The 23,586-nt window shown below is 52.9% G+C and overlaps 1 protein-coding gene across 1 annotated transcript in view; it reads right to left on the reverse strand.

The window, feature by feature from the left end:
* Nucleotides 1-706: 706 nt before the first annotated feature.
* The window catches only part of LOC141161964 (protein mono-ADP-ribosyltransferase PARP14-like), a 56,108-nt gene continuing 33,228 nt past the window's right edge, over nt 707-23,586 (reverse strand). Inside the window, exons 11-17 of the mRNA XM_073647551.1 lie at nt 20,139-20,201; nt 18,581-18,760; nt 17,198-17,407; nt 15,044-15,652; nt 7,504-7,640; nt 3,971-4,145; nt 707-2,632 (exon numbers count right to left, since the gene is read on the reverse strand). Of these exons, the coding sequence (XP_073503652.1) occupies nt 2,343-2,632; nt 3,971-4,145; nt 7,504-7,640; nt 15,044-15,652; nt 17,198-17,407; nt 18,581-18,760; nt 20,139-20,201 (1,664 nt within the window). The 3' untranslated portion in view covers nt 707-2,342. The remainder of the gene's footprint in view (nt 2,633-3,970; nt 4,146-7,503; nt 7,641-15,043; nt 15,653-17,197; nt 17,408-18,580; nt 18,761-20,138; nt 20,202-23,586) is intronic.

The raw sequence follows: 23,586 nt of genomic DNA on the forward strand, positions 1-23,586 counted from the left end.
CCCGCTCTGCACGGTGACGTCTTAGGAGAGAGCGCGGTGGAAAGACGTCACTGCACCCTCTGACCTGAGATGTCACAGTTAGAGGATGTGGAAGAGACCAGAGCTGCGGAAGCACCGGGAGAGGTAAGTATTGTGTCGGGGCCCTTAGCAAGCCAGAAGGGAGGGGGGGGGGTTGTGGCAGACGAGTCCCATAGCGAGACGGGGTTACCAACGGTGAGTGGGCCCCCCCGCCTGCTCAGGGTCCCGGCACTTGCCCGGGCGCGTCGGGTGCGGATGCCGGGCCTGGCCTTATCTAACGATGATAGTGAACAAGCCATAACCATAACAGGCTAAATAAGATCTGAAGCCTTGGTCAAAGTTACTTGAGCACGCAAATCTCCAAAGGTGCACAAACTTTTGCATCGGGCCATTTTCCTTTTTGTAATTTTTAAAATGTAAAAAATTGCTATTTTTTTTTTTTTGCCTAAAATACAGAGGAAATGTGTCGTCTGTAACTTTAGGCCTTTTAGATCTTTTCATCTTCAACTTGCTTCACTGTTCACAATAACAGTAGTATTGTCCAGGGGTGCACAAACTTTTACATCCCACTGTATATTCATTATTGCCTTTGTACTCAGTCGTTTCCAGGCTGCTTTGTTACCGCCGTCCCCCCGACACGTTTTGAGTATTTTCTCAAACTGCATCTACAATAATAAATCCTCGTGTCTTTTCTTTCATTGATATTTTTTATTGTAAACTTCAGTTGAACAAAGAAGAAAACAATTGGTGAAATGTATTTCCCCCGACCGACGCTCCGACACAAAACCCGACGCAGATCGGAAGAAAAAACCCCAAGTCTGATGGAAGATGGGAAATCAGCGAAGTAGCTGCAGTCACCACGAGGTAATGCGACTGTAGTGGATGACCGAGGAGGGGTGACGGGGCTGACGGTCGTGGGGCGACGGGGCTGACGGTCGTGGGGCGACGGGGCTGACGGTCGTGGGGCGACGGGGCTGACGGTCGTGGGGCGACGGGGCTGACGGTCGTGGGGCGACGGGGCTGACGGTCGTGGGGCGACGGGGCTGACGGTCGTGGGGCGACGGGGCTGACGGTCGTGGGGCGACGGGGCTGACGGTCGTGGGGCGACGGGGCTGACGGTCGTGGGGCGACGGGGCTGACGGTCGTGGGGCAACGGGGCTGACGGTCGTGGGGCGACGGGGCTGACAGTCGTGGGGCGACGCGGCTGACAGTCGTGGGGCGACGCGGCTGACAGTCGTGGGGTGACGCGGCTGACAGTCGTGGGGTGACGGGGCTCACAGTCGTGGGGTGACGGGGCTGAAGGTCGTGGGGTGACGGGGCTGAAGGTCGTGGGGTGACGGGGCTGACGGTCGTGGGGTGACGGGGCTGACGGTCGTGGGGTGACGGGGCTGACGGTCGTGGGGTGACGGGGCTGACAGTCGTTGGGTGACGGGGCTGAATGACGCAGCTGACAGTTTTTGGGGTGACGAGCAAAAGATAAAATAGTTCAGCAAATTAAAGGTTTAGTCAGATTATAACGCTGTTACGAGGAGCTTAGAAGAGGTCCCCGATCCATCGCTGCCTTTGCCCCTTTTTTGTCTTGTTTTCTGCCTCTTTTTGTGCACGCACTTCATTATCCTGTTGGCGCCTTTTTTGAAGTCTGTCGGCGCGCTCTAAAGACCATTCCTCTACTCAGAGAGTCTTATTATGTCCGGCACAACCCGGCGCCGCCCGGTACCTGCAATGTCATCTGCTGTACTGAGAACAACACTGACCTAAAGGGCAAGGGAGGCAGCCAGAGCCGGCCCGGAGGTGGCCTTACCCAGCCCGGAGGTGGCCTTACCCAGCCCGGAGGTGGCCTTACCCGGCCCGGAGGTGGCCTTACCCGGCCCGGAGGTGGCCTTACCCAGCCCGGAGGTGGCCTTACCCGGCCCGGAGGTGGCCTTACCCGGCCCGGAGGTGGCCTTACCCGGCCCGGAGGTGGCCTTACCCGGCCCGGAGGTGGCCATACCCGGCCCGGAGGTGGCCATACCCGGCCCGGAGGTGGCCATAACCAGCGGAGAATGTTATAATGTCCATACATAACCAACAAAGGAGGATGGGGAAGATGTCAGAGAGGATGGAGGAAGGAGCGCGGCCTGTGATAGCGCTACAGAGAACAGGCGGAGGGCGCGCCTAGATGACAGCATTAGGGCGACAGATCTGAGGTATCGGATGGCGGCACCGTAGAACGAGTGTCTGTGTCTACAGGTAGATCTCATCAGTGGCAGCACGTGGCCCCGGTAATGGCGTCCAGCTTCTAAGACAAGGGAACAGATGAAACCGTCACCGGGAAAGAGCAGAAATCACTTGCGGAAGGTGATGAGATACTCGGGGTACGCCTGGATGTCATGGAAGATCACAAACATGGTGGGCCTGGCCGGGTTATCGGTGACGCTGTCATACAGGTCGGTGATGTTAGCTGCGTTCTTGGCCGGTGGAGCCACCATTCCCTTTTGGCCGGCACAGAACTCTCCGGTGAGGACCCGGGCCAGGTACATGTATTTCAGGCCACTTGCGTCTGGTTTGGAGTACTGGTCGTGTGCAGAATAACTGGAATCCACCGCAAAATATGTCCCATTTCCATAACAAGCCGCTGTGGACAAGAGAAACAGACGCCATTACTCATGTATCCATAAACCCCGTAAAACCCCCCGGGCCCCAGACTGCCACATACCCCATGTACCACCCACAGGCTGTCACATACCTCACGTAGCCCCCCAGGCTGTCACATACCCCATGTACCCCCTCCCAGGCTGTCACATACCTCACGTATCCCCCCAGACTGTCACATACCCCATGTATCCCACCAAACTGTCACATACCCCATGTACCCCCCCCCCCAGGCTGCCACATACCTCACGTAGCCCCCCAGGCTGTCACATACCTCACGTAGCCCCACAGGCTGTCACATACCTCACGTAGCCCCACAGGCTGTCACATACCTCACATATCTTCCCAGGCTGTCACATACCTCACTTATCACCCTAGGCTGTCACATACCTCACGTATCCCCCCAAACTGTCACATACCCCACGTATTAACCCGGGCTTCAGACTTTCATATACCCCACATATCCCCCCCGGGCTGTCATATACCCCACATATCCCCCCCGGGCTGTCATATACCCCACATATCCCCCCGGGCTGTCATATACCCCACATATCTCCCCCGGGCTGTCATATACCCCACATATCCCCCCGGGCTGTCATATACCCCACATATCCCCCCGGGCTGTCATATACCCCACATATCCCCCCCGGGCTGTCATATACCCCACATATCCCCCCCGGGCTGTCATATACCCCACATATCCCCCCCGGGCTGTCATATACCCCACATATCCCCCCGGGCTGTCATATACCCCACATATCCCCCCGGGCTGTCATATACCCCACATATCTCCCCGGGCTGTCATATACCCCACATGTCCTCCCGGGCTGTCATATACCCCACATGTCCCCCCGGGCTGTCATATACCCCACATATCCCCCCGGGCTGTCATATACCCCACATATCTCCCCGGGCTGTCATATACCCCACATATCTCCCCGGGCTGTCATATACCCCACATATCTCCCCGGGCTGTCATATACCCCACATGTCCTCCCGGGCTGTCATATACCCCACATGTCCCCCCGGGCTCTCATATACCCCACATATCTCCCCGGGCTGTCATATACCCCACATGTCCTCCAGGGCTGTCATATACCCCACATGTCCCCCCGGGCTCTCATATACCCCACATATCCCCCCGGGCTGTCATATACCCCACATATCCCCCCGGGCTGTCATATACCCCACATATCCCCCCGGGCTGTCATATACCCCACATATCCCCCCAGGCTGTAATATACCCCACATATCCCCCCGGGCTGTCATATACCCCACATGCCCCCATACCCCGGACGGTCACATACTCCATGTGTCTCACCATTCTTTCCTGCGTAGCTTCGGTTGAATCCATTTTGGTTTACAGTTTTTATCGTGCCGGAGTCGGTCCCATGGAAGAGCAGCTTCTCACTGGTCTTCGTCTTGTTCTTGGTGTCGATCGCCTGTTTCTTTATCTGATAATTCATCCACAGATCCTTGTTCTGAATTCTGTCTATCTGCAAAGAAAGAAACGTGAGGTTAGAGGTGCCGCGTCTACCAGAGCGGTAATATACCGGCACAATGTGGCCGCGTCTACCAGAGCGGTAATATACCGGCACAATGTGGCCGCATCTACCAGAGCGGTAATATACCGGCACAATGTGGCCGCGTCTACAGAGCGGTAATATACCGGCACAATGTGGCCGCGTCTACCAGAGCGGTAATATACCGGCACAATGTGGCCGCGTCTACCAGAGCGGTAATATACCGGCACAATGTGGCCGCGTCTACCAGAGCGGTAATATACCGGCACAATGTGGCCGCATCTACCAGAGCGGTAATATACCGGCACAATGTGGCCGCGTCTACAGAGCGGTAATATACCGGCACAATGTGGCCGCGTCTACCAGAGCGGTAATATACCGGCACAATGTGGCCGCGTCTACCAGAGCGGTAATATACCGGCACAATGTGGCCGCGTCTACCAGAGCGGTAATATACCGGCACAATGTGGCCGCGTCTACCAGAGCGGTAATATACCGGCACAATGTGGCCGCGTCTACCAGAGCGGTAATATACCGGCACAATGTGGCCGCGTCTACCAGAGCGGTAATATACCGGCACAATGTGGCCGCGTCTACCAGAGCGGTAATATACCGGCACAATGTGGCCGCGTCTACCAGAGCGGTAATATACCGGCACAATGTGGCCGCGTCTACAAGAGCGGTAATATACCGGCACAATGTGGCCGCGTCTACGAGAGCGGTAATATACCGGCACAATGTGGCCGCGTCAACCAGAGCGGTAATATACCGGCACAATGTGGCCGCGTCTACCAGAGCGGTAATATACCGGCACAATGTGGGCGCGTCTACAGAGCGGTAATATACCGGCACAATGTGGCCGCGTCTACCAGAGCGGTAATATACCGGCACAATGTGGCCGCGTCTACCAGAGCGGTAATATACCGGCACAATGTGGCCGCGTCTACCAGAGCGGTAATATGCCGGCACAATGTGGCAGCGTCTAACAGAACGCCATCGAGCCCTTGTGTCTAACACTGTCAGTGCGGGAACGACAGTCCCACAGATAACTCGCCTTCACCCGCTGCCACCGATCACGTGCGACCGGTCCGTACGACAGTAATGGTCAATATAGACTTCGGTCCATCAGAGCGGTATCACCAGAAATCTGGCACAAATTACTTTCAAAAGTTGCAAAATTTTGGCACAACTCTGCTTTTGGCTTTTTCACGCCACTTTCTCCCATCCTGTACAAAATGGATGGATCTGGGGCGGGACGGGCGCGTGGCGGGAGGTGTGATGCCACAACTCCTCCGATTCATGGTGACCTCCACGCCCAGGGACTGGAGTAAGATTTCTGGTGAGGTGCATGGAGGCGCACGCCCCTTGTCAGATCTGACTCCACCACGCGCCCCCTCATCAAATCTGTGAGGGAAATCGCCAGTGATGATGAACCGGGGCCTAAATATTGTGCGGCAGCACCGGAGCAGCGATCCTTCAGCAGATGATCGATCCATCAGCAGATGTTCCGCCATCGTCGCACTTTTGTCTTATGTGTTCAGACAATTTTACCCCGGACAGGAATCTTATATGTGAAATACACAAGATCAGAATTTAACCCTTCGTATGTCGCAGTCTGGCCACGTGGCCGTTACCCCATAGCCCCCCGTGTAGGAGAAGGTGAGTGTAGGGACCATTACATCGCAGTCTGGCCACGTGGCCGTTACCCCATAGCCCCCCGTGTAGGAGAAGGTGAGTGTAGGGACCATTACATCGCAGTCTGGCCACGTGGCCGTTACCCCATAGCCCCCCGTGTAGGAGAAGGTGAGTGTAGGGACCATTACATCGCAGTCTGGCCACGTGGCCGTTACCCCATAGCCCCCCGTGTAGGAGAAGGTGAGTGTAGGGACCATTACATCGCAGTCTGGCCACGTGGCCGTTACCCCATAGCCCCCCCGTGTAGGAGGTGAGTGTAGGGACCATTACATCGCAGTCTGGTCACGTGGCCGTTACCCCATAGCCCCCCGTGTAGGAGAAGGTGAGTGTAGGGACCATTACATCGCAGTCTGGTCACGTGGCCGTTACCCCATAGCCCCCCGTGCAGGAGAAGGTGAGTGTAGGGACCATTACATCGCAGTCTGGCCACGTGGCCGTTACCCCATAGCCCCCCGTGCAGGAGAAGGTGAGTGTAGGGACCATTACATCGCAGTCTGGCCACGTGGCCGTTACCCCATAGCCCCCCCGTGTAGGAGGTGAGTGTAGGGACCATTACATCGCAGTCTGGCCACGTGGCCGTTACCCCATAGCCCCCCGTGTAGGAGAAGGTGAGTGTAGGGACCATTACATCGCAGTCTGGTCACGTGGCCGTTACCCCATAGCCCCCCGTGCAGGAGAAGGTGAGTGTAGGGACCATTACATCGCAGTCTGGCCACGTGGCCGTTACCCCATAGCCCCCCGTGCAGGAGAAGGTGAGTGTAGGGACCATTACATCGCAGTCTGGCCACGTGGCCGTTACCCCATAGCCCCCCGTGTAGGAGAAGGTGAGTGTAGGGACCATTACATCGCAGTCTGGTCACGTGGCCGTTACCCCATAGCCCCCCGTGCAGGAGAAGGTGAGTGTAGGGACCATTACATCGCAGTCTGGTCACGTGGCCGTTACCCCATAGCCCCCCGTGCAGGAGAAGGTGAGTGTAGGGACCATTACATCGCAGTCTGGTCACGTGGCCGTTACCCCATAGCCCCCCGTGCAGGAGAAGGTGAGTGTAGGGACCATTACATCGCAGTCTGGCCACGTGGCCGTTACCCCATAGCCCCCCGTGTAGGAGAAGGTGAGTGTAGGGACCATTACATCGCAGTCTGGTCACGTGGCCGTTACCCCATAGCCCCCCGTGTAGGAGAAGGTGAGTGTAGGGACCATTACATCGCAGTCTGGTCACGTGGCCGTTACCCCATAGCCCCCCGTGTAGGAGAAGGTGAGTGTAGGGACCATTACATCGCAGTCTGGTCACGTGGCCGTTACCCCATAGCCCCCCGTGCAGGAGAAGGTGAGTGTAGGGACCATTACATCGCAGTCTGGCCACGTGGCCGTTACCCCATAGCCCCCCGTGTAGGAGAAGGTGAGTGTAGGGACCATTACATCGCAGTCTGGTCACGTGGCCGTTACCCCATAGCCCCCCGTGTAGGAGAAGGTGAGTGTAGGGACCATTACATCGCAGTCTGGTCACGTGGCCGTTACCCCATAGCCCCCCGTGTAGGAGAAGGTGAGTGTAGGGACCATTACATCGCAGTCTGGTCACGTGGCCGTTACCCCATAGCCCCCCGTGTAGGAGAAGGTGAGTGTAGGGACCATTACATTGAGGATTCTCATCTGACACGACTTCATGAATTGCGTCTCCACATCTTTGTATTCTTGACTTCCAGCCGGGACCACAACCACGGTCACATCATTGTTGGTCATTGGGGTCCAACCAGACGGCAGCTCGAATTGTCCTGGAAGAGGAACCAGTATTAGAAACGCGATGGCTTTGTATATTCGCTTTTTAATGTTTTCTCAGTCTGAGGCTTCAATACTAAACGACTCGTGAACAAGGGGGGAGTTAAAAAACAGGAGTTGTGGCTGCGGAGTGTGAATCTGCACTGGGAGCTTCCTGCAGCCGCATTCTCCCTGTGTGTACAGAGGCTAATGAGGAGGATTTCATTATTGTCAGGTGGTTAAATAAGACCAGAGGACTCGAGGAACTGAAACAAGACGTTCAAAGCCCATAAACCTTAATTCTTCCCGATCCTTTATTATTCTTTACTGTTTTTCATTTAGATAATGGACAACGGGATTGGAGGTTTCCTTCAGTGGAAGAGCTGTGGATATATAGTATATATGTGGCACCCCAGGGGGTCTGGTTGCCACAGTGGTAGTAATACCATGTCTGGGAGCAAAACAGGGGTTTCCTGGTCAGAGAAACACAACATGCAACACCTCCTGCTCCAAACCAGAAAGGGGAGGATCCTGCCCTATATAACTGGGTCTGGAGGCGGGGTTAGTCAGTCTGAGTCTAGTGAGGAGTCAAGTAGGACACAAAGGAGCAAGGAGCTGAGGACTGGAGCTGGCAGAGCTCGTCCTGGCCAAAGTACTTACAGAGAACCGGACACAGGAGTCCGAGGCTGTGGGGATTATATACCCAGCAGCAGAAACCGCACAGCAGGAGATTGTAGGTCTCCTGGCCCCAACAGAAGCCCGGAGGCTCAGCCACACGAGAGGATCAGTACCGCCACAGAGGAGAGAGGAATACACGGGATCCGAGTCGCCAGCCATACGGGTGAGCGCCGCACGTTACACTCAGGGACGTGGGCTACAACACGACTATAAGCGGGATAGCCAAAGAGTATAGTCAGAACAGCAGGCCTACAACTCCACCTGGCCAGGAGGATTCTAGGATTGCTCCCAGACTGACCAGGCCCTCATCACTAGCAAGTACTCCCGTTGGGGCCTATATAATTGCCACCAGTAAAGACTCTAGGACGGCACTGCAACGACTCCGTGTCATCATTACTGATCCCAGCACTATCACCACCATCATCCATACACGCTGCCCTGAAGCTACACTCTTCCTGTGGGGAGTCACATCACCTTGCTGCACACACCATCAGCTTGCTCCGCAGCGGCGGTTACCACTGACCGCATTCCACAGGTGGCGTAGTCGGACTATACACAAACTACCCTGGTTTGACCGCCCTGGGTCACGGACCGGGTCGCCGCCACGGTGACTACAACCCCCAGCATCTACAAGGCCTGACTCCGGGTATTCCCACGGCCCAGGGGGCGCGTCATATACAGAGAGAGTGACTACAGAGAGGAGCTGTGGATATATAGTATATACAGAGCATGTGACTACAGAGAGGAGCTGTGGATATATAGTATATACAGAGCGTGTGACTACAGAGGAGCTGTGGATATATAGTATATACAGAGCGTGTGACTACAGAGAGGAGCTGTGGATATATAGTATATACAGAGCGTGTGACTACAGAGAGCTGTGGATATATAGTATATACAGAGAGAGTGACTACAGAGAGGAGCTGTGGATATATAGTATATACAGAGCGTGTGACTACAGAGGAGCTGAGGATATATAGTATATACAGAGCGTTTGACTACAGAGAGGAGCTGTGGATATATAGTATATACAGAGCGTGTGACTACAGAGAGGAGCTGTGGATATATAGTATATACAGAGCGTGTGACTACAGAGGGGAGCTGTGGATATATAGTATATACAGAGCATGTGACTACAGAGAGGAGCTGTGGATATATAGTATATACAGAGCGTGTGACTACAGAGGAGCTGTGGATATATAGTATATACAGAGCGTGTGACTACAGAGAGGAGCTGAGGATATATAGTATATACAGAGAATGTGACTACAGAGGAGCTGTGGATATATAGTATATACAGAGCGTGTGACCACAGAGGAGCTGTGGATATATAGTATATACAGAGCGTGTGACTACAGAGAGGAGCTGTGTATATATAGTATATACAGAGCGTGACTACAGAGAGGAGCTGTGTATATATAGTATATACAGAGCGTGTGACTACAGAGAGGAGCTGTGGATATATAGTATATACAGAGCGTGTGACTTGACTACAGAGGGGAGCTGTGGATATATAGTATATACAGAGCGTGTGACTACAGTGACGAGCTGTGGATATATAGTATATACAGAGCGTGTGACCACAGAGAGGAGCTGTGGATATATAGTATATACAGAGCATGTGACTACAGAGGGGAGCTGTGGATATATAGTATATACAGAGCGTGTGATTACAGAGAGGAGCTGTGGATATATATTATATACAGAGTGACTACAGAGGGGAGCTGTAGATATATAGTATATACAGAGCGTGTGACTACAGAGGGGAGCTGTGGATATATAGTATATACAGAGCGTGTGACTACAGAGGGGAGCTGTGGATATATAGTATATACAGAGCGTGTGACTACAGTGAGGAGCTGTGGATATATAGTATATACAGAGCGTGTGACTACAGAGGGGAGCTGTGGATATATAGTATATACAGAGCGTGTGACTACAGAGAGGAGCTGTGGGTATATAGTATATATAGAGCGTGTGACTACAGAGAGGAGCTGTGGATATATAGTATATACAGAGCGTGTGACTACAGAGGGGAGCTGTGGATATATAGTATATACAGAGCGTGTGACTACAGTGAGGAGCTGTGTGGATATATAGTATATACAGAGTGTGTGACTACAGAGGGGAGCTGTGGATATATAGTATATACAGAGCGTGTGACTACAGTGAGGAGCTGTGTGGATATATAGTATATACAGAGCGTGTGACTACAGAGGAGAGCTGTGGATATATAGTATATACAGAGCGTGTGACTACAGAGAGGAGCTGTGGATATATAGTATATACAGAACGTGTGACTACAGAGGGGAGCTGTGGATATATAGTATATATAGAGCGTGTGATTACAGAGGGGAGCTGTGGATATATAGTATATACAGAGCGTGTGACTACAGAGAGGAGCTGTGGATATATATTATATACAGAGCGTGTGACTACAGAGGGGAGCTGTGGATATATAGTATATGCAGAGCGTGTGACTACAGTGAGGAGCTGTGGATATATAGTATATACAGAGCGTGTGACTACAGAGGGGAGCTGTGGATATATAGTATATACAGAGCGTGTGACTACAGAGGGGAGCTGTGGATATATAGTATATACAGAGCGTGTGACTACAGTGAGGAGCTGTGGATATATAGTATATACAGAGCGTGTGACTACAGAGGGGAGCTGTGGATATATAGTATATACAGAGCGTGTGACTACAGAGGGGAGCTGTGGATATATAGTATATACAGAGCGTGTGACTACAGTGAGGAGCTGTGTGGATATATAGTATATACAGAGCGTGTGACTACAGAGGAGAGCTGTGGATATATAGTATATACAGAGCGTGTGACTACAGAGAGGAGCTGTGGATATATAGTATATACAGAACGTGTGACTACAGAGGGGAGCTGTGGATATATAGTATATACAGAGCGTGTGACTACAGTGAGGAGCTGTGGATATATAGTATATACAGAGCGTGTGACTACAGAGGGGAGCTGTGGATATATATTATATACAGAGCGTGTGACTACAGAGGGGAGCTGTGGATATATAGTATATGCAGAGCGTGTGACTACAGTGAGGAGCTGTGGATATATAGTATATACAGAGCGTGTGACTACAGAGGGGAGCTGTGGATATATAGTATATACAGAGCGTGTGACTACAGAGAGGAGCTGTGGGTATATAGTATATATAGAGCGTGTGACTACAGAGAGGAGCTGTGGATATATAGTATATACAGAGCGTGTGACTACAGAGGGGAGCTGTGGATATATAGTATATACAGAGCGTGTGACTACAGTGAGGAGCTGTGTGGATATATAGTATATACAGAGTGTGTGACTACAGAGGGGAGCTGTGGATATATAGTATATACAGAGCGTGTGACTACAGTGAGGAGCTGTGTGGATATATAGTATATACAGAGCGTGTGACTACAGAGGAGAGCTGTGGATATATAGTATATACAGAGCGTGTGACTACAGAGAGGAGCTGTGGATATATAGTATATACAGAACGTGTGACTACAGAGGGGAGCTGTGGATATATAGTATATATAGAGCGTGTGATTACAGAGGGGAGCTGTGGATATATAGTATATACAGAGCGTGTGACTACAGAGAGGAGCTGTGGATATATATTATATACAGAGCGTGTGACTACAGAGGGGAGCTGTGGATATATAGTATATGCAGAGCGTGTGACTACAGTGAGGAGCTGTGGATATATAGTATATACAGAGCGTGTGACTACAGAGGGGAGCTGTGGATATATAGTATATACAGAGCGTGTGACTACAGAGGGGAGCTGTGGATATATAGTATATACAGAGCGTGTGACTACAGTGAGGAGCTGTGGATATATAGTATATACAGAGCGTGTGACTACAGAGGGGAGCTGTGGATATATAGTATATACAGAGCGTGTGACTACAGAGGGGAGCTGTGGATATATAGTATATACAGAGCGTGTGACTACAGTGAGGAGCTGTGTGGATATATAGTATATACAGAGCGTGTGACTACAGAGGAGAGCTGTGGATATATAGTATATACAGAGCGTGTGACTACAGAGAGGAGCTGTGGATATATAGTATATACAGAACGTGTGACTACAGAGGGGAGCTGTGGATATATAGTATATACAGAGCGTGTGACTACAGTGAGGAGCTGTGGATATATAGTATATACAGAGCGTGTGACTACAGAGGGGAGCTGTGGATATATATTATATACAGAGCGTGTGACTACAGAGGGGAGCTGTGGATATATAGTATATGCAGAGCGTGTGACTACAGTGAGGAGCTGTGGATATATAGTATATACAGAGCGTGTGACTACAGAGGGGAGCTGTGGATATATAGTATATACAGAGCGTGTGACTACAGAGGGGAGCTGTGGATATATAGTATATACAGAGCGTGTGACTACAGAGGGGAGCTGTGGATATATAGTATATACAGAGCGTGTGACTACAGAGGAGTGCTGTGGATATATAGTATATACAGAGCGTGTGACTACAGAGAGGAGCTGTGGATATATAGTATATACAGAACGTGTGACTACAGAGGGGAGCTGTGGATATATAGTATATACAGAGCGTGTGATTACAGAGGGGAGCTGTGGATATATAGTATATACAGAGCGTGTGACTACAGAGAGGAGCTGTGGATATATATTATATACAGAGCGTGTGACTACAGAGGGGAGCTGTGGATATATAGTATATGCAGAGCGTGTGACTACAGTGAGGAGCTGTGGATATATAGTATATACAGAGCGTGTGACTACAGAGGGGAGCTGTGGATATATAGTATATACAGAGCGTGTGACTACAGAGGGGAGCTGTGGATATATAGTATATACAGAGCGTGTGACTACAGTGAGGAGCTGTGGATATATAGTATATACAGAGCGTGTGACTACAGAGGGGAGCTGTGGATATATAGTATATACAGAGCGTGTGACTACAGAGGGGAGCTGTGGATATATAGTATATACAGAGCGTGTGACTACAGTGAGGAGCTGTGTGGATATATAGTATATACAAAGCGTGTGACTACAGAGAGGAGCTGTGGATATATAGTATATACAGAGCGTGTGACTACAGAGAGGAGCCGCACCAGGAGAGTTGTGGTGAGTGTCGGCTACTCTGAATGGTCCCCGGTTATCAGTGCAGCGGTGGCCCCGAGGTTCATGGCCGCTATTATTCAGATGATGGGAGCAGTACCGCGCAGGCAATGGAGGAGGATCACAAGTTGCAGGATGACTCGGATCTGAGTGTTTGACCCTCATCCGTCATGTTGATGCCCAGTGTGGGGAAATGTAACGTTGCGCCCCATGGGCAATAATAATATGCAGCACCGTATTTTTTCGGGGAAGTAAAACTAGGAGAGTCACCAGTGGAGGAGGATCTGGCAGCACCTATAGATCATAGTGTAAGTGGCAGCACAATGTCAATCAGCGGCTTCTCAGGCCGGCAGGATATTGTAATGTATCGAGAGAGGCGTAACACGATCACGTTACCAAGCGTCAGTGCCAAGGCATCGGGAATATATAGCTCAGCCCTGGGCATTATGCTTAGATACGTGCTCAATGGCTACCATGATTAGATACTCAGTGATTACCGTGCTTGGATACGCGCTCAGTGATTACCGTGTTTGGATACGCGCTCAGTGATTACCGTGCTTGAATAAGCGCTCAGTGATTACCGTGTTTGGATACGCGCTCAGTGATTACCGTGCTTGGATACGCGCTCAGTGATTACCGTGCTTGGATACGCGCTCAGTGATTACCGTGCTTGGATACGGCTCAGTGATTACCGTGCTTGGATACGCGCTCAGTGATTGCCGTGCTTGGATACGCGCTCAGTGATTGCCGTGCTTGGATACGCGCTCAGTGATTGCCGTGCTTGGATACGTGCTCAGTGATTACCGTGCTTGGATACGCGCTCAGTGATTGCCGTGCTTGGATACGCGCTCAGTGATTGCCGTGCTTGGATACGCGCTCAGTGATTACCGTGCTTGGATACGCGCTCAGTGATTGCCGTGCTTGGATACGCGCTCAGTGATTGCCGTGCTTGGATACGCGCTCAGTGATTGCCGTGCTTGGATACGCGCTCAGTGATTGCCGTGCTTGGATACGCGCTCAGTGATTGCCGTGCTTGGATACGCGCTCAGTGATTGCCGTGCTTGGATACGCGCTCAGTGATTGCCGTGCTTGGATACGTGCTCAGTGATTACCGTGCTTGGATACGCGCTCAGTGATTGTCGTGCTTGGATACGCGCTCAGTGATTGCCGTGCTTGGATACGTGCTCAGTGATTACCGTGCTTGGATACGCGCTCAGTGATTGTCATGCTTGGATACACGCTCAGTGATTGTCGTGCTTGGATACGCGCTCAGTGATTGCCGTGCTTGGATACGTGCTCAGTGATTGCCGTGCTTGGATACGTGCTCAGTGATTGCCGTGCTTGGATACGCGCTCAGTGATTACCATGCTTGGATACGCGCTCAGTGATTGCCGTGCTTGGATACGCGCTCAGTGATTGCCGTGCTTGGATACGTGCTCAGTGATTGCCGTGCTTGGATACGCGCTCAGTGATTGCCATGCTTGGATACGCGCTCAGTGATTGCCGTGCTTGGATACGCGCTCAGTGATTGCCGTGCTTGGATACGCGCTCAGTGATTACCGTGCTTGGATACGCGCTCAGTGATTGCCGTGCTTGGATACGCGCTCAGTGATTACCGTGCTTGGATACGCGCTCTATCCTCATCTCCGTGCCGTCGGGGTGCATCATGCTCTTCAGCTCCATCACTACGCTGTAGGTCACCCCCTTCATGTTGATCTTCACGCTTTGTGTCTTGGAGTTCAGGGCCTTCTCCAGCTTCAGATTTGCCATTCGGTCAAATCCACAAGTCTTGTTTCCGTCGTGGTACCTCCATTCCACCAGGTTGCTGCAGAGCTCGGCCTCCCGCTCCCTGGTCTTCTTCTTCCGCACCTTATTGATCATGTCCTGGATCTTGTTGGTCATTTCAAGGACGTCTCGGGTCAGGCCGCTGATCAAAACCTTGGATCCAGGAGATTGGAAAGACACAACGACTCCGAGCCTCCTTTGGTCCTGGCACAAGGTGTGGTGGTCCTGCTCATCAAACTCCAGGATCCATTCATCGCTGATCGGGTTCTCGTCCTGTTCCTTCAGGATGAGGTTCTGGAGCCAGGACCGGGTGTCACTCACGGCTTTCTTGGTCTCTGCGCACAGGTGGAATATTGCCGGCTCGATGTTCTCACATAACTCGAACACTCTTGGTTCCTTCTCCTCCTCGTCGGTTCTTGATGTGAAGAAACTGAGGAACGCTGCGTTACAGAAAAGTCATAACGTCACCGTCTGATATTAGGTCATGGAAAACTGCGGCATTTATCAGGGGCTCCGCACATCTCTGCCCGCTCTCCAGATAGGAGGGAAATCAGAACCCCACCAATAATACTGATCTGCCCGCTACTGTGCCATACTGACAGCAAGCCACACACCATGAGTGGTGAATATCTACAGTGGGTCCGGAGAGTATTCAGACCCCTTTACATTGTTCACTCTTGGTTTCATTGCAGCCATTTGGTAAATTCTAAAAAGTTCATTTTTTTCTCCTTAAAGTCCACTCTGCACCCCATCTTGACTGAAAAAAAAAAAACAAATGTAGAAATTTTTGCAAAATTATTAAAAAAGAAAAAATGAAATATCACATATAAGTATTCAGCCCCTTTGCTCAGACACTCATATTTAAGTCGCATGCTGTCCATTTCCTTGTGATCCTCCTTGAGATGGTTCTACTCCTTCATTGGAGTCCCCAAGATCACTGTGGCTGAGCTCCAGAGATGCAGTAGGGAGATGGGAGAAAGTTCCACAAAGTCAACTATCACTGCAGCCCTCCACCAGTCGGGCCTTTATGGCAGAGTGGCCCGTCGGAAGCCTCTCTTCAGTGCAAGATATATGAAAGCCTTCATGGAGTTTGCTCAAAAACACATGAATGACTCCCAGACTATGAGAAATAAGATTCTCTGGTCTGATGAAACGAAGATAGAACTTTTTGGTGATAATTCTAAGCGGTATGTATGGAGAAAACAAAGCACTGCTCATCACCTGCCCAATACAATCCCAACAGTGAAACATGGTGGTGGCAGCATCATGCTATGGGGGTGTTTTTCAGCTGCAGGAACAGGACGACTGGTTGCAATTGAAGGAAACATGAATGCGGCCAAGTACAGAGATATCCTGGATGAAAACCTCTTCCAGAGTGCTCTGGACCTCAGACTAGGCTGAAGGTTCACCTTCCAACAAGACAATGACCCTAAGCAAACAGCTAAAATAACAAAGGAGAGGCTTCAGAACAACTCAGTGACCATTCTTGACCGGCCCAGCCAGAGCCCTGACCTAAACCCAATGGAGCGTCTCTGGAGAGACCTGAAAATGGCCGTCCACCAACGTTCACCATCCAACCTGACGGAACTGGAGAGGATCTGCCAGGAAGAATGGCCGAGGATCCCCAAATCCAGGGGTGAAAAACTTGTTGCATCATTCCCAAGAAGACTCATGGCTGTACTAGCTCAAAAGGGGGCTTCTACTCAATACTGAGCAAAGGGTCTGAATACTTATGACCATGTGATATTTCAGTTTTTCTTTTTTAATAAATTTGCAAAAAATTCTACATTTCTGGGGGGTTTTTTCGGTCACGATGGGGTGCAGAGTGGACTTTAATGAGGAAAAAAATGAACTTTTTAGAATTTACCAAATGGCTGCAATGAAACAAAGAGTGAAAAATGTAAAGGGGTCTGAATACTTTCTGTACCCACTGTACATCTGACCCCGTCCCTTTACCCTGCTATGGTGCCAAGTGGAGGACTCACAGCTGGTGAACCTGGAGATCATGGACGTGGCCTTGGGCAGGTCGCCGCCCTCCTTCTTCTTCATGCTCGTGTAGAAGTCCTTCAGCATTTGCTGCTGGAATATCACCACCTTCACCGTCTGAAGACTCGGAGCCGATCTGGACTTGGCAAATTCTGTTACCACCTCTAAGATGATATCGGCCACCAAAGCCGCCGACACATTGCCCAAACCTGAGCCACAAAAAGCAAAATGACCACAATCAATGGGGGAGACGAGAAGGAAAATGGGGGAACAATCATTGATTAATCCTATGACATAATCCATACATGGCTGCAGTCTCAGGACTGGACATATATAGGTGTATACTGCGTCCTACAGTCGGGGACAAACGGCTTCAGACTGACACAATGTGTGGGGGCTTCTCATCCATGGAGGGGATCACTCACAATGTGCGGGGGCTTCTCATCCTTGGAGGGGATCACTCACAATGTGCGGGGGCTTCTCATCCATGGAGTAGATCACTCACAATGTGTGGGGGCTTCTCATCCATGGAGGGGGTCACTCACAATGTGCGGGGGCTTCTCATCCTTGGAGGGGATCACTCACAATGTGTGGGGGCTTGTCATCCATGGAGGGGGTCACTCACAATGTGCGGGGGCTTCTCATCTATGGAGGGGCTCACTCACAATGTGCGGGGCTTCTCATCCATGGAGGGGATCACTCACAATGTGTGGGGGTTTCTCATCCATGGAGGGGATCACTCACAATGTGTGGGGGTTTCTCATCCATGGAGGGGATCACTCACAATGTGTGGGGGTTTCTCATCCATGGAGGGGATCACTCACAATGTGTGGGGGTTCTCATCCTTGGAGGGGATCACTCACAATGTGTGGGGGCTTCTCATCCATGGAGGGGATCACTCACAATGTGTGGGGGCTTCTCATCCAGATCACTCCAGTCACCGGGGCGGTCACCGGTCATCACACAGAGATCAGTTTGACACACACGTGATTACAGCCGTGATCTCTGTGACCGGTGACAGTATCAGATCCCTGCACCGCCCCGGTGACTGCTTCCTTTCGTGAGACACTGGACTCTTTCCAGGAGACAATCAATATTTTGCCAAGTCTGAAAAATTTATGAAAATGGAGCATGTGTCAAAGTAAAGTGTGACAAGTGTCAGGCTATTACTTCTCGTCTCGGGTGACATTGGTGACATTACTGACGGCCATGTTCCCCTGCAGGACGTCCGTCATTAGGAAATCTGATGGGTGTGATGGTGGTAAATGCGGAGCTCGCACCGCAGGTTATTTGTGGTGCGCTTCTAGCAGATTTTGCTAAATTTCCCCAAGAGGAGGACAACCATGACAGTAATGAGAAGACGGATATGATGGAAGTCAGACCTGTCCCTATGGCCGGGAACGCCACCGATGAGACCCCCAGGTTCCCGCACTCCTTGAGAGACTCGGATACTAAGTCCTTGATTCCTTCTGCTGAATTCCTGCCGACCACATGAAGAATCTTCCTGCAGAGGAGGTTTCCGCCCTGGGTGGTGATGTGGCTGCTCTTCTTGTTCTGGGGGGCTGCGGATTCAATCATTTCTCATGTGAGATTTGATGTAAGAACCACGGATCATCCACGGCTCAGAGCAGCGACGGCCACGTGGAAGTCTCACATCAGAGTCAAGAGTCAAATCTATCCTGAAAAATCGTGTAATTTGTTATCAGCAATGACTGAAACCAAAATCATCAACCATGAGGGATGGATCCCAGATCCCGCGGATCTCACCTGCCACCTGGAAGCAGTCAGGGCACCGCTGCTATCACATGGAGGTTTGTGTGACCCTCCGAGGATACTGTATGCCTCCCCAGACCACCACTGACGACCGCCAGGCCGGGCACACCGCGGGGTCTTCAGACACTTGTGTCCAGTGTGAGGATCAGTGGTGGACCTGACAACTCTGAGGTTCATGGTGACGGCCAATCTAGCTGCACGGTGCTGGACTGTGAGCATTGGTCCCATCATAGGCCGCCGGGCCCTTGTGCCACCATCATGGTGTCTGATTCTGACAGTGTGGGCACCAGTAGCTGCTCAAGGTCATTTTATAGGGCTCAGGCCGTGCTCATCTTGTTCCTCCTGCCAGAAGGATCAGATACTGGTGGTGCTGATGTCTTTCCTTTGGCCCCATGTGGCTACTCACCTGTAACAGCCCCACCCGGCTCTCTGTGTGTTAACGCCCCACTTGGCTCCCCTCGTCTACGACCACACCCGGCTCTCCTCGTCTACGGCCACACCCGGCTCCCCTCGTCTACGCCCACACCCGGCTCCCCTCGTCTCTGCTGCAGGGACCAGAAGTGACGAGGACACAAGCAGAACTAAGGCTACGGCCCCACTATCAGTATTTGGTCAGTATTTTTCCTCAGTATTTGTAAGCCAAAGCCCGGAGTGGGTGATAAATACAGAAGTGGTGACGTGTTTCTATTATACATTTCCTCTGATTTGTTCCTCTCCTGGTTACAAATACTTAGGTAAAATACTGACCGAATACTGATAGTGTGACTGTAGCCTAAGAGACTCAGACAGGAGGGAGAAGAAGAGAGCGGTTGTCTGTGGCCCCCGCAGGTGCCGCTTCCTTTTTGGGGGCTCTTCTTCCTCTTCCCTCATCACTTTTATTTGTGGGGTTTTGACGACGGTTCTGGGGGAGTCACTTTTCTCGGCCTCTGAGTCTCATAAACCCAACGATCTGCACAGATTTCCAATAGGTCTTTGGACGTCCATGGGACCTGGGCCCCGTCTTACACGCCGGCATTGCTCAGCCGGGATGACACCGCGGATCTTACACCGCCATCAATATCCTAATCATTCTGTAAGGAGCAGCTCTCCGCTTCCTACAGACAGATCTCTGATTGCTGCTATTGATTCTGAAACCCAATAACTGGACTCTGAAGAATGGCGTCTTACCGAGCAGAGCGCATTCGTCCTGTACACTGGGCCCTGCCGCCTCCAGGATGGACTTCGAGACACCTATAAAAAAGATGATAATGCCTGTAAAGAGCAGGGGAATAAGATGGCGCTATACAGGTGTATGAACACAGCGCACTGCAGAAAGTCATGTGATCAGATACCGTCCATCCCCCGCTCACTATTGTGTGGCCCCATTCATCCCCCGCTCAGTGTGATACGTTCCCCGACCTTCCCCCTATCAGTGTGTTGCGTTCCTCGTCCCGCCCCCGCTCAGTGTGTTGCATTCCCCGTCTTGCCCCCGCTCAGTGTGTTGCATTCCCCGTCCCGCCCCCGCTCAGTGTGTTGCGTTCCCTGTCCCGCCCCCGCTCAGTGTGTTGCATTCCCCCTGTCCTGCCCCCGCTCAGTGTGTTGCGTTCCCCCTGTCCTGCCCCCGGTATTGCATTTCCCGTCCTTCCCCCTCTCAGTGTGTTGCATTGCTTGTCCCGCCCCCGCTCAGTGTGTTGCATTCCCCCTGTCCTGCCCCCACTCAGTGTATTGCATTTCCCGTCCTTCCCCCTCTCAGTGTGTTGCGTTCCCCGTCCTGCCCCCGCTCAGTATGTTGCATTTCCCGTCCTTCCCCCTATCAGTGTGTTGCATTGCTCGTCCCGCCCCCGCTCAGTGTGTTGCATTCCCCCTGTCCTGCCCCCACTCAGTGTGTTGCATTTCCTGTCCTTCCCCCTCTCAGTTTGTTGCGTTCCCTGTCCTGCCCTCGCTCATTGTGTTGCATTTCCCGTCCTTCCCCCTCTGTGTGCTGCGTTCCCCGTCCTACCCTCGCTCAGTGTGTTGCATTTCCCATCCTTCCCCCTATCAGTGTGTTGCGTTCCTCGTCCCGCCCCCGCTCAGTGTGTTGCATTCCCCCTGTCCCGCCCCCGCTCAGTGTGTTGCATTTCCCGTCCTTCCCCCTCTCAGTGTGTTGCGTTCCCCATCCCGCTGTCGCTCAGTGTGTTGCATTTCCCGTCCTTCCCCCAATCAGTGTGTTGCGTTCCTCGTCCGGCCCCCGCTCAGGGTGTTGCATTCCCCCCCTGTCCTACCCCCGCTCAGTGTGTTGCATTCCCCCTGTCCTGCCCCCGCTCAGTGTATTGCATTTCCCGTCATTCCCCCTATCAGTGTGTTGCGTTCCTCGTCCCGCCCCCGCTCAGTGTGTTGCATTCCCCCTGTTCTGCCCCGCTCAGTGTGTTGTATTCCCCCTGTCCTGCCCCCGCTCAGTGTGTTGCATTCCCCCTGTCCTGCCCCCGCTCAGTGTGTTGCATTCCCCGTCCTGCCCCCGCTCAGTGTATTGCATTTCCCGTCATTCCCCCTCTCAGTGTTGTGTTCCCCGTCCCGCCCCCGCTCAGTGTGTTGCGTTCCCCGTCCCGCCCCCGCTCAATGTGTTGCATTCCCCCTGTCCTGCCCCCGCTCAGTGTGTTGCATTCCCCCTGTCCCGCCCCCACTCAGTGTGTTGCATTCCCCCTATCCTTCCCCCTCTCAGTTTGTTGCGTTCCCTGTCCTGCCCTCGCTCATTGTGTTGCATTTCCCGTCCTTCCCCCTCTGTGTGCTGCGTTCCCCGTCCTACCCTCGCTCAGTGTGTTGCATTTCCCATCCTTCCCCCTATCAGTGTGTTGCGTTCCTCGTCCCGCCCCCGCTCAGTGTGTTGCATTCCCCGTCCTGCCCCCACTCAGTGTGTTGCATTTCCCGTCCTTCCCGCTCTCAATGTGTTGCGTTCCCCATCCTTCTCCCTCTCAATGTGTTGCATTCCCCCTGTCCCGCCCCCGCTCAGTGTGTTGCATTTCCCGTCCTTCCCCCTCTCAGTGTGTTGCGTTCCCCGTCCCGCTCTCGCTCAGTGTGTTGCATTTCCCGTCCTTCCCCCAATCAGTGTGTTGCGTTCCTCGTCCGGCCCCCGCTCAGGGTGTTGCATTCCCCCCCTGTCCTGCCCCCGCTCAGTGTGTTGCATTTCCCGTCCTTCCCCCTCTCAGTGTGTTGCGCTCCCTGTCCTGCCCCCGCTCAGTGTGTTGCATTTCCCGTCCTTCCCCCTCTCAGTGTGTTGCGCTCCTCGTCCCACCCCCGCTCAGTGAGTTGCATTCCCCCTGTCCTGCCCCCGCTCAGTGTATTGCATTTCCCGTCATTCCCCCTCTCAGTGTGTTGCGTTCCCCGTCCCGCCCCTGCTCAGTGTGTTGCATTCCCCCTGTCCTGCCCCCGCTCAGTGTATTGCATTTCCCGTCATTCCCCCTCTCAGTGTGTTGCGTTCCCCGTCCCGCCCCCGCTCAGTGTGTTGCATTCCCCCTGTCCTGCCCCCGCTCATGGTATTGCATTTCCCGTCATTCCCCCTCTCAGTGTGATGCGTTCCCCGTCCTGCCCCCGCTCAGTGTGTTCCGTTCCCCGTCCCGCCCCCGCTAAGTGTGTTGCATTCCCCCTGTCCTGCCCCCGTTCAGTGTATTGCATTTCCCGTCATTCCCCTCTCAGTGTGATGCGTTCCCCGTCCCGCCCCCGCTCAGTGTGTTGCATTCCCCCTGTCCTGCCCCCGTTCAGTGTGTTGCATTCCCCCTGTCCTGCCCCCGCTCAGTGTGTTGCATTCCCCCTGTCCTGCCCCCGCTCAGTGTATTGCATTTCCCATCATTCCCCCTATCAGTGTGTTGCGTTCCTCGTCCCGCCCCCGCTCAGTGTGTTGCATTCCCCCTGTTCTGCCCCGCTCAGTGTGTTGCATTCCCCCTGTCCCGCCCCCGCTCAGTGTGTTGTATTCCCCCTGTCCTGCCCCCGCTCAGTGTGTTGCATTCCCCCTGTCCTGCCCCCGCTCAGTGTGTTGCATTCCCCCTGTCCTGCCCCCGCTCAGTGTATTGCATTTCCCGTCATTCCCCCTCTCAGTGTGTTGTGTTCCCCGTCCCGCCCCCGCTCAGTGTGTTGCGTTCCCGGTCCCGCCCCCGCTCAATGTGTTGCTTTCCCCCTGTCCTGCCCCCGCTCAGTGTGTTGCATTCCCCCTGTCTTGCCCCCGCTCAGTGTGTTCCATTCCCCCTGTCCTGCCCCCGCTCAGTGTGGTTTATTCCCCCTGTCCTGCCCCCGCTCAGTGTGTTGCATTCCCCCTGTCTTGCCCCTGCTCAGTGTGTTGCATTCCCCCTATCCCGCCCCCGCTCAGTGTGTTTTATTCCCCGTCTTGCCCCCGCTCAGTGTGTTGCATTCCCCCTGTGCTGCCCCCGCTCAGTGTGTTGCACTCCCCCTGTCTTGCCCCTGCTCAGTGTGTTGCATTCCCCCTGTCCCGCCCCCGCTCAGTGTGTTGCACTCCCCCTGTCTTGCCCCCGCTCAGTGTTTTATTCCCCCTGTCCTGCCCCCGCTCAGTGTGTTTTATTCCCCGTCCCGCCCCCGCTCAGTGTGTTTTATTCCCCCTGTCCCGCCCCCGCTCAGTGTGTTTTATTCCCCCTGTCCTGCCCCCGCTCAG

This window comes from Phyllobates terribilis, unplaced genomic scaffold, assembly GCF_046119375.1.
Source record: "Phyllobates terribilis strain yellow unplaced genomic scaffold, ASM4611937v1 Scaffold_9__5_contigs__length_417890890, whole genome shotgun sequence".
NCBI classification, from domain to species: Eukaryota; Metazoa; Chordata; class Amphibia; order Anura; family Dendrobatidae; genus Phyllobates; species Phyllobates terribilis.